The following is a 12115-nucleotide window of genomic DNA, read 5'->3' as shown; positions in this document are numbered from 1 at the left end:
GCAAATTATGGTTGTTTAAACACCCAGTTTAAGCTTTTAATCCTATCAATCAGAAGTCTAGCATGGTAAGAGTGGCTTCTCTGCTGAGGCTAAAATCAAGTTGTCAGCTGGCTACATTCTCATCTGGAGCACAGGGTCCTTTTCTAAGCTCAACCTTGTTATTAGCAGGATTCAGTTCTTTGTGTTATAGGACTGAAGTCCCTATATTCTTGCTGACTGTTGACCTCTCTAAGTTCCTATGGGCCACTTTTGGGTCCTTGTACCACAGTCCCCTCCATCTCAGGATTGGAGAACCTCCTTTTCAAATCCCTCTCATGTTTTGAATCTCTCTGCCTTCCTTCTCTGCCACCAACTAAAGAAAACTCTGCTTTTAAAGCTTTGGTGACATTAGGTTAGGCCCAAGGAGTAATCTCACTTTCTTACAGTCTACTGTGCTATATAACATTCCTTATGACAGGAGTAATATCTCAGCCTATCTATAAGTTCCACCCACAATCAATGAGGAGGTCATAATCAAGGCTGAGTGTCACTGGGGTCATCCTAGAAATCTGCCTGTGACGCTGAATTTTTGCAGGGAGCTTTGTTTCACCCACTTAACACACAGAGGCCTCAGGCCTCGATAGCCAGCCCTGCTCAGGCTTATGAGACCCTCGGCATTTTAGAATACACTAGACCTTTTTCCTAACCCCCTCATGGACCATTCAACTACCCCTCCACCTCCCTGCTCTGGCTTTCAGTTTCCTCTTCATTTTTCATATCTGGGATTTTCCTTTTTTGTTTTTTGCTTTCAAGATTGGCAAATATTTTAAAATATTTTTGTTACATTATAACCAATATGTTTAAGTGCTTGGAATGGTTGGGGTTTATCCTTCAGCAGCCTGTCAGCCATATTTTCCAGAATTATAGTGTTATTAAACTACATTCCAAGATTACAACATCCACTAAAGTCAGTGGATCCTTGGAGTTCTAACCTCGGTGAGGAGTAACTAGAGCTTTATGAATAATTAATGGTTAATCAACCTGAAAACTTAATGATGTGTCAGGTCTAGGGGATAGTTTCCCTGTTTGCATTAACTCTGCTTACTCTATCACTGGGCGGAGAAGGCGATGGCACCCCACTCCAGTACTCTCACCTGGAGAATCCCATGGACGGAGGAGCCTGGTGGGCTGCAGTCCATGGGGTGGCTAAGAGTTGGACACGACTGAGCGACTTCACTTTCACTTTCATGCATTGGAGAAGGAAATGGCAACCCACTCCAGTATTCTTGCTTGGAGAATCCCAGGGACAGTGGAGCCTGGTGGGCTGCCGTCTATGGGGTCGCACAGAGTCAGACACGACTGACGCAACTTAGCAGCAGCAGCAGCAGACCTTGTCTAATAAAACAGTCAGATTAAAGGGAAAAGACAGTTTCCTTAACTGGGTTATCTTGTCCAGTTACTTATTATTTTCAGAGAGTTCACCATCACTAAATGCATAGTTACTCTGTTTTCATTTCAAATCTGTTCAGTAGTTTTCAAAATTGTTGTGGTGCTTTTCTTCAGATGTGGCTGAGCAGTATTTTCAGGACAGCATGGCTAATCTCAAGGATGCTGAAGGGAAGGAGAAAGCCAAGTTTCTTTCAATTCAAGATGATTACTGCCATTTCCTACAAGTCACTGGACAAGACGAGGTGAGTGAGTTTGGACCACAGCTGACAGTTATTTACTCGGGCAACCCAGTTGATATCCAAAGGGCTACTCCTATACTCTGCAAGTCTTAAGCATCTACTGTGTACAAGGCATGTGCCAGGCTCCACAGGGAGAGGGATGCCTAAGGCCAGGCAGCCAGCTCCTGCATAGGCACTCTTGGGAAACAAAAAAATTATGAGAACCCAGATGCCATGTCCACCTGCAAAGTACCCTAAAGGACTAGAAACCTTGAGAGCCAGATGGACAGTCCCAGCTTATCATAGCCTGTGCTTGGAGCTGGCATAGGAGGTAGCAATTAGCGTGTCTTATTATCTTGGCTAATGAATGAAATTTGCATATCAAATAAGAGCTGCACGGTGCAGAAGTTATGGCTCACTGTCCATTGAACCATACAGGCAAGTTTTCCGTGGCTTGCACAAATGGAACCAGGCTCAGAGTTTATAGTCGTTTAACTATCCCATGGGTAGTTAAACCCTTGGGAACTTGTTCCATAATAAGCCTAACAGCTACCAGACAGCCGCATGCTTGATTTATATAAATATATCTGTATTTTCAACTCTAACCCATCAAAGTAAATCCTTGAGAGGAAAACGTTTTTATTTCCTCTGGTGTTCTGTAGACCTCCTGCCCAACAGCCCTCTCCTAACTCTTAATGCTTCACCCTTCTCTCAATTGATGTGAGCTTAAGGATAGGTTTTTAATCTAGATGTACCCATGTTCCTCAGGCCAAATAGGGCTACAGCAACCATAATAAATGGAGTTTCCATATTTTTCTGGATCACTCAGCCAAGTAGAAAGGGGCCTTCCCGGGGCCTCAGGTTCTAGAACATCGCTGGAAGCTCTGTGGAGAGTGCTCAGGGCAGAAGTCTGACAGGAAGCGTGCCCCCATCATGCCTCACCCCTTCTGGCCCGTCAGTCATCTTCGCCTCCAGACGGCCCCTTGACTCCATCCATCGGTTGCCATCTCATCTCTGCCTGGACCACTCTAGCAAACCCTGGGCCCCCAGCTGCTCCTTCCACTCTTGCCCTTTTCTAATCTATTCTGAATAAGTAAACCAGGGTGATCTTTTAAAAAAAGCAGATCTGATCAATGGACCTCTATTTGTAAAATACTCCACTGGCTTCTCAGTGCCCTTAAGAGAAGCTGGAATCCCGCATTGCCCACAATACGTGGCAAGATCTGAATTCTGCTAGCATTTCCAGTCTCATTTGTGCGTCCTCCCCTGATGTGAGTTCCACAGTGGCCTTTTCTAATCCGCACTTGTTTCCTGCTCTTGGAAGTTTCTTCCTCATTGATCTCCTGGCTAATGCAGACCCATCCTTCAGGAGTCACCAGCTTGTCTGATTCCTCTCCCTCAGTCTTCACTAGATTCTCCCCACTATTTTTCATCATAGAATCCAGTTTAATATAATTGTATGGACAGTAATATATTTCCATAATGGTGGCACTTCCCCGGTGGCGCTGGTAGCAAAGAACCCACCTGCCAGGAGACAGAAGAGATGCGAGTTCCATCCCTGGGTCGGGAAGATCCCCTGGAGGAGGGCCTGGCAACCCACTCCAGCCTTCTTGCCTGGAGAATCCCACGGACAGAGGAGCCTAGCGGGCTGCAGTCCATGGGATCATGAAGAGTCAGACACGACTAGAGCGATGTGGCACACACACACACATGGAAGTGAAAAAGTTCCTTTGAATCTGTGTTAAGATATTCTTCTAGTTGTGCTGCTCTGCCAGCAAAAACCCTCTCTAACTTCCTATTCCTTGTAAGAAAATCCAAACCCCTCGTTTGGAGGCCTGGAAGGAAGGCCTCCACTGCCAGCCCAGCCTGTGACGCCTGCTCACCTCCCTCTGCTCCGCCTTCTGTTCTCTCTGCTGTAGGCACATTAGTCCACTCACTGGCCCTGAACGTGCCATGTGCTTCTCCCCTCTACCGCTGTGTGCCCAGGTGCCCAAGCCTGCCTGCCTCTTGGCCCACCTGAATCCGGATTATTCTTCCCTTCTCTCCATTAAACTTGTCTAACTCTCAGAGACTATCACAGTCTCTGCTTCCTCTATACCCATGTCCATGTGGCATCTTTTCCACTGCCATCTCGACTTGCACATCCATCTCCAGTTTCCCCAATTATAGGCTGTAAATGGCGTTGAGAGCATCCTTTAGGAAAAGGAGCTGGGCTAGCTGGGCTCTTCTTTCCCCCATTGGCTCCTCCAAGCCTGACAACCAATTTTCATGGAAAAGCTGCCAAACCCAACACTTGCCTCGTGGTCCCTGGGACGGGACATGACAGGCTTCAGCATCAGGCAGACCCGAACCAAGGGGGAGATCACACACTTCACAACAGATACAGCTTCTTTTCCCCAGCAGTGACTTGTCTTTCCATCTGAGAAATTGTTTCTCTCTTATAAGTGCCTTTCCTGAGGTTCCCTGATCCCAACCCCAGCACCTAATTCATATTCTTGCCAATAACATGAGTAAAGGCCTTGCCAATTCCTCTGTCTGGGGAGTGCTAGCAGGGTGCCTTCAGGGCTAAGCGGTGGGCAAGGCTTCTTCTCCGGTTTCTGCTTTGTTCAGCTCTTAAATTCTGCGTTTGTGTTCTCTAACTGTAATCATGCTTTCATGGAGGAGATGGTGGAAGAATTTCGGAGAAACATAGGAGATCGACATGCAGGGCTTTCCCTCTGTATGTCTTAGTGTCTGACTGAAGAGATTAATTCCAACCCATATTTTTTTTTATTCCATGTTGGTATAAATAAGTCAGATAAACCAAACAAAATGTCAAATCTATTTAACTTTTCACCATGTCGGAATGTTTGCTTTTCGTTCCTTGAAGTATTTCTTGTGAGAAACAGAAAACCCTGGAATATATTCTGGATATTCTGTAAGTAGATAAATTGCCAGGAAACTATAGTTTTCACTTACATAAAAACATCACTGTGCCCAGAGAAAGAAGAGCCTGAAACTAAGAGGGATTAAAGCTGGCAGGACCCAGACCCCAGATTTGCCACTGATGGGCTGTCTGACTCTGAGCGAGCTTCTCAACTACCCTGTGCCTCGGTTTCCTCCTCTGTCAAACGAGGACTAAAATTGTCCTTATGGAAAGGAAAGAGTGCGAGCTAAAGGAGCTCACACACATAAACAATTTAGCACAGTTCTTGAGATGTAAAGGACACAATGCATTTCATGTTAGTTTTTATTCTTCCTACCCAACTAAACAGACTGGTTCCAAATCGGGAAAGGGGTACGGCAAGGCTGTATGTTGTCACCCTGCTAATTTGACTTACATGCAGAGTACATCATGAGAAATGCCAGGCTGGATAAAGCACAAGCTGGAATCAAGATTGCCAGGAGAAATATCAATAACCTCAGATATGCAGATGACACCACCCTTATGGCAGAAAGTGAAGAGGAACTAAAAAGCCTCTTAATGAAAGTGAAAGAAGAGAGTGAAAAAGTTGGTTTAAAGCTCAACATTCAGAAAACTAAGATCATGGCATCCAGTTCCATCACTTCATGGCAAATAGATGGGGAAACAGTGAGAGACTTATTTGGGGGGCTCCAAAATCACTGCAGATGGTGACTGCAGCCATGAAATTAAAAGATGCTTGCTCCTTGGAAGAAAAGCTATGACCAACCTAAGGCAGCATACTAAAAAGCAGAGACATTACTTTGCCAACAAAGATCAATCTAGTCAAAACTATAGTTTTTCCAGTTGTCATGTATGGATGTGAGAGTTGGACTATAAAGAAAGCTGAGTGCTGAAGAATTGATGCTTTTAAACTGTGGTGTTGGAGAAGACTCTTGAGAGTCCCTTGGACTGCAAGGCAATCCAACCAGTCCATTCTAAAGGAAATCAGTCCTGAATATTCACTGGAAGGACTGATGCTGAAGCTGAAACTCCAATACTTTGGTCACCTGATGCGAAGAACGGACAGACTCATTGGAAAACACCCTGATGCTGGGAATGATTGAAGGCGGGAGGAGAAGGGGATGACAGAGGGTGAGATGGTTGGAGGGCGTCACCGACTCAATGGCCATGAGTTTGAGTAAACTCCAGGAGTTGGTGATGGACAGGGAGGCCTGGCATGCTGCAGTCCATGGGGTCACAAAGAGTTGGACACTACTGAGCGACTGAACTGAACTCAACTAAAATGGGTTCCTGTAACATCTGAGGTGGCTTTTTCTCCAGGGATCTTTTATGCATTTTCTCTTCAGAGTTCACACCATCCCCCTCCCCACTGCCAACCCCTCCACCCCATGTACATTATTTCTTGATTCCTATTTGAAAAGGAAAGTAGGCTCAGCTCATGAGACATGCTACCCAAACTCATTCCCCTTAAAAGTGAAAATACATACCATTCATATCAGTTACATCATTTTCTTAGGAGGCACTGGTACTGGCATTTTCTTTATCCAGCTTTGAACTTTAAAAAAATTTATTTAAATTGGAGGATAATTGCTTTACAATGTTGTGATGGTTTTTGCCATAAATCAATATGAATCGGCCACAGGCATGTGTCCCCCATCCTGACCCCCCTCCTACCTGCCTCCCTACCCCATCCCTCCAGGTTGTCCCAGAGCACGGCTTTGAGTGCCCTGCTTCATGCGTCACGCTCGCACTGGTCATCTGTTTTACACATGGTAATATATATGTTTCAATGCTTTTCTCTCATATCATCCCACCTTCTCCTTCTCCCTCTGAGTCCAAAAGTCTGTTCTTTACATCTGTGTCTCCTTTGCTGACCTGCACATAGGATCATTGGTACCATCTTTCCAGGTTCCATATATATGTGTTAAAATATGGTATTTGTCTTTCTGACTTACTTCACTGGATATAATAGACTGCAGTCTCGTCCACCTCATTAGAACTGACTCAAATGTGTTCCTTTTTATGGCTGAGTAATATTCCATTATGTATATGTACCATAACTTCCTTATCCATTCATCTATCAATGGACATCTAGGTTTCTTCCATGTCCTAGCTATTGTAAATAGTGAGGCAGTGAACATTTTTATTTAACCAGACTGCTTTTTATTCCTTTCACAGAGAGCCACTTCAATCCTCAGAGAGTCCCTGGAGGCCAAAGTGGCAGTGTTCAGTGATTTCAGTCCTGAGGTGGCAGAGACATACCGGCTCCTGGGTGTGGCCGACCTGGCACAGGGGAACCAGACCGGGGCCCACAAGAAACTGAAGAAGGTAAAGCTGTAGCCCGACTAACTCAGAAAAAAAATCCTCCCGCCCTTCCTGCCTCTGCACCGCACTCCTTAAATGAAATTTTACAGGTGGCTTATTTAGGTTAGATGACATCAATGTTGCAGTTGATCTCAGCTAACACTTTTTGGGACAAAAGATACAGTAGTCCTCTTGTGCACATAGATTTTTTAAAATAAAGTATCAATTATTCTCTACCATGCAAATAATTTTAAATTTGTAAATAATGTAATTCATCAATCTTATTTTACTCTTTCTGTACACTCAGTTTATAGAGGAGCTCTTTCATATGTTCCTCTAGTACTTATGTTTATTTCTTTTTAAATTGGAGTTTGTGTGGATGGCACAAGGTATGGCTCTGTTATTTTCTTCCCAAATGGCTGCCCAGTTGTCCAGCACCATTTTATTAAAGAGTCCATCTGTACTCCAGTGAGTTAAGATAACACTTTCATTATATACTACATTTCCACATGTACTTGAGTCTATTTCCAAATTTCTTTCTATTCTACTTTTTTCTTTGTTTATTTGAATTCCAGTACCTCATTGCCTTAATTATAGAGATATCACAGCATGGTATAGAATCTGGTAGGGTTAGACTCCCCTCATTGTTTTGTATAAACCCCTAGAATATCAGATTTTCTAAATATTCTGGCATGTTTATTTTTCCACATGAATTTTGGTATCAACTTGTCTAGCTCCATTAAAATCTGGTGATATTTTTTGGAGAATTGTGTTACTTATAAATGGGTCTCAGGAGGACTGACATCATTACGATGTTGAGTCATTCTACCAGAGGACAAAGGATGTCTTTATCTGTGTTCATGTCTACTTTGGTCTCATTCAGGAACATTTTAAAGTGTGCCTCATATAGATTTGTACATTTCTTACTAAATTGATTTCTAAGCATTTTATATTCTTTAATGCTATTATAAATGGAGTTTTATCCACCATTACATATTTTGACTGGTTATTTTTGTGTAGACAAAGACCATAGGTTTCTCTGTGTTAATTTTATGTTCTGCTAGCTTGCTTCTTTTCCTAATTTGAGTTAATTTGAGAACTGATTCTCTCAAGTTTTCCAGATATACTATTACATCATCTGCAAACAGTTTACTTTCTGTTTTCCAAATTTTATGCCTCTGATTGATTTATTTTTGTCTAATTGAATTGCCTCATACCTCTAGTACAATAACAAATAATGTTGGAATAATAGGCATTCTCGCCTCATTCCTGGTCTTAGTGGAAATGTCTCTAGTGATTCCTCATTTAAAAGATGCTGGCTTTGGACTAAGATTTATATATTTTATTGCGGTTAGGGAGTAGCCAAGAATTTCTATGTTTATGAGTATTTTTTTAATTAGAAATAATTGCTGGATTTTATTTTGATGAAATGATTCAGTTTGTCAGTGTCAGTGGCGATAATGAGATGATTCTTCTTAGATCACTTAATATGGATGCGCTTTATTATAATGTCAAACCAACCTTGCACTCCTGTTAGATCACTTAATATGGATGCGCTTTATTATAATATCAAACCAACCTTGCACTCCTGTTAGATCACTTAATATGGATGCGCTTTATTATAATATCAAGCCAAACTTGCACTCCTGTTAGATCACTTAATATGGATGCGCTTTATTATAATATCAAGCCAACCTTGCACTCCTGTTAGATCACTTAATATGGATGCACTTTATTATAATGTCAAGCCAACCTTGCACTCCTGTTAGATCACTTAATATGGATGCGCTTTATTATAATGTCAAGCCAACCTTGCACTCCTGTTAGATCACTTAATATGGATGTGCTTTATTATAATATCAAACCAACCTTGCACTCCTGTTAGATCACTTAATATGGATGCGCTTTATTATAATATCAAACCAACCTTGCACTCCTGGAATAAATCCACTTAGTCCTAATGAATTATTCTCAATGTGATATTGATTCTGTTTGCTAATATTTATATTTTGCAACTATTTTGTACCAATACTTGTAAGTGATATTTGTCTAAATATCAATGTTATTTTACTTAAAATAATTTGGAAGTTTACCTTTATTGTCTATGTACTAAAGGAGTTTATACAACATTAAAACTATCTAGTTTTTGAAAGTTTGCACCACCTGTGAAACTCTTTAGGCATGGGGCTTTTAGTGGGGTGATTTTCTTGATAATTTTCTCAGTTTCTTTTACAAACCAGTTGGTCTGTTGAAGCTTTCTATTTCTAATGGGGTCACTTTGTTAAACTATGTTTTCCCAGCTAATTATCTATTTCATTTACATTTTCAGATTGATTTGCATAAAGATTTGACAAATAGTCTCATGAACTTTTAAATTTTCTACCTTTTTAATATTTATTTTCCCATTTTAATTCTTGGTTTTTTTCACACTTTTTTCTTGACTGAGTTAGTGGTTTGTCTATTATGTTAATTATTCTTAGAAATGGGATTTGAATTCCATGGATGAATTGCCTTCCTATTCTCTATTTCATTAATTTCTGATTTGATCTTTATTCTTTCTCTCCTTGTGACTTATTTTGTTTTACTCTGTTGGAGCTTTTCCTACCTTTCTGAACTGGGAATTTAATTCACTTGGGTTTTCATTTTTATTGATATAAGTATTGTAGGCTATGAATTGTCCTCTTAATATTGCTTTAAATGAGCAATTTTTCTTAGAAATGGGATTTGAATTCCATAGATAAATGGTCTTCCTATTCTCTATTTCATTAATTTCTGATTTTATCTTTATTCTTTCTTTCCTTGTGACTTATTTGTTTTACTCTGTTGGGACTTCCCCCGCCTTTTTGAATTGGGACTTTAATTCATTTGAGTTTTCATTTTTATTGATATAAGCATTTTAGGCTATGAATTATCCTCTTGTTATTGCTTTAAATGCATTTATAAGTTCTGTCATGTTGTGTTTTCATTACATAAATTGGTTTTAAAATGGTGAAAACCTATTTAAGTAAAATAATTGCCTAAACCAAAAGAATTAACTTTAGTTCTGAGTGAGCTATCCTTTAAGTCAAGACTTTTTCTCTTTGTATGATTTCTGATTCTGCTGCAAAAGTCACCAGATTTGGTAATATGCATGTTGCCTGTTTTTTAATGAGATAATATATGTTCATTATCAGTCTACAATAGTTATTGGGTATCTTCTATGGGCCAATTACTGTGGTAGACAGAATGGGGAAAGACAATCAATAGCCAAGAAAAATATGCTTCTTGTCTTTGCGAGACTTTCTAGTCTAGCCAGGAAGATATACTATGCCCACCATTTTAGAGAATTTAAACATGACACAGACGCCAAAGACGCCATGGTGAGGGAAAGGTGAGAAAGGAAGTTGAGCGTGGCCGTTGCTCTGGGTTTCTCCAGCCCCCACGTTTAAGCTAACGCTTATTGAGTGACTGGTATGTCCCCAGCACTAAGGTAAATGATTTATATCTGTTACCTTACATCAGCCTTATAGTCGCCCTAAGATTTGGATACCTCTGCTCTCTGTTTTCACAGAGAGGGAAACTGAGGCTGAAAGGAAGTGTCTAGGCCTGGACTGCAAAGCTGGGAGCCATGAGAGTGGGGGTTAGCACGAGGCAGCCCATACTGTGCCCTCTACTCTACACTAACATCACTTTCCCCTCGTGGGCTTCCAAATAAGATTCTGTTTGAATAGGTGCTTCTTGTGCTTAGAGAAAGTTTGGAAACCAGTGGCAGAGTACAGAGAATGCCAAGATCAGGATAAGTAGGAGCCTTTGGGTTGCCACTGACAGTATAACTCAAATTAGCTCAGGTATAAAGAAGCATCTGTTGTCTCATGGTTTCCAGGAAGCTCTGACAGGTGTATGATTAGCAGGGCAAAGACCCAGCAGAGCCTCAAGAGAATCAAGGCCAGACTCAAGTGCCACCAGGGCTCTCTCTGCCCAGGAACCCTGCCTGCCTCTCTCTGCACCTCCTTCTCCTCCTGTCTCATGGAGGCGTCTCCCCTGCCAGCGGGGGATGGCGGCCAGCCCTCCAGAGCTTTACTTCCAGCTCCCACTGCCATTTCTCCATCAGAGCTTGGAAGTTCTCAGGCAAAGACTGAGAGGCCTGGCTTGGATCCGGTGCCCACCCTTGACCAATCACCCGAGGCCAGGGGTGTGGTGCGGTGTAAGACAATGGTGCCTTTCAGGCCCCTGGGTGGCCCACAGTGGAGGGGGTGCAAAAATCACCGTCCTTTGATCAGACAACCTGGAACAGGGTCACTAGAGCCCCTCCCTATTTGGGGGCATGTGCACTGAGTATAGTAGGCTTGCCACAGCCCCTACCCTTAAGAGAGTCTAGTCTAGTGAAGGAATTACAGACTGTAATCCCCTAACTCTGATATTATGCGCTCAGTTCTGTGCTACATGTTCATACTATGATCAATGGGAGAAAGGGGATTAGAGAAGGTAGCCAGATAAAGTGAAAGTGAAGTCGCTCAGTCGTGTCCGACTCTTTGCGAACCCATGGACTGTAACCTACCAGGCTCCTTTGTCCATGGAATTTTCCAGGCAAGAGTACTGCAGTGGGTTGCCATTTCCTTCTCCAGGGGATCTTCTCGACCTGGGGATTGAACCAGGGTCTCCCGCATTGCAGGCAGACACTTTACCATCTGAGCCACCAGGGAAGCCCAGATAAGTAGTCCTGAAAAAGAGCATTGCTGAGCAGAGAAAGGAATTCCCACGTCGAAAATGAGGTGGAAGAGGAGACTCAGGGACAAGATAGTGTCGCCCGTTTAAGAAGCTGTTTCTGTGTGGCCCCTAAGTTGAAAATGTTTTTTACAGATGATTATAAAATCTGTAATCATTTCACAGGTGATCCTAAGCTGATCTGATGCTAGAGAACACTGACTTAAAACCCCGGCTAGGTGAAATTCTGTGCTGTTACTTCAGTAGCGTCCAGCTCTTTGCGACCCCATGGACTGTAGCCCACTAGGCTCCACTGTCCCAGGGATTCTCCAGGCAAAGATATTGGAGTGGGTTGCCATTTCCTCCTCCAAGTGAAATTTTAGCCCCCTGCCAAAAAAAAAAAAAGAAACCCATTATTTTCATTAGTAGAACTAGATTACCAAAAATAATGTACTTATTATTATTATACCTTAAATTTTGCCTATAAAAGTTTGTTCCCTCTCTTACTAGGTAAGTACCTACATAGTAGCTCAATTTATATCCCTTGGCCCACAAAATCTACAATATTTACCACCTG

The 12115-nt window shown here is 42.1% G+C and overlaps 1 protein-coding gene across 6 annotated transcripts in view; it reads left to right on the top strand.

Moving 5' to 3' along the window:
- The window catches only part of TTC23 (tetratricopeptide repeat domain 23), a 157274-nt gene that overhangs the window by 133306 nt on the left and 11853 nt on the right, over positions 1-12115 (top strand). For all 6 annotated transcript variants that reach the window (XM_025271599.3, XM_025271595.3, XM_044932794.2 and 3 more), the window contains 2 exons: positions 1543-1670; positions 6730-6879. In XM_025271599.3, the coding sequence (XP_025127384.2) occupies positions 1543-1670; positions 6730-6879 (278 nt within the window). The remainder of the gene's footprint in view (positions 1-1542; positions 1671-6729; positions 6880-12115) is intronic.

Source organism: Bubalus bubalis, chromosome 20 (assembly GCF_019923935.1).
Source record: "Bubalus bubalis isolate 160015118507 breed Murrah chromosome 20, NDDB_SH_1, whole genome shotgun sequence".
Lineage (NCBI taxonomy): Eukaryota > Metazoa > Chordata > Mammalia > Artiodactyla > Bovidae > Bubalus > Bubalus bubalis.
This window is presented reverse-complemented; position numbering and strand designations above follow the sequence as displayed.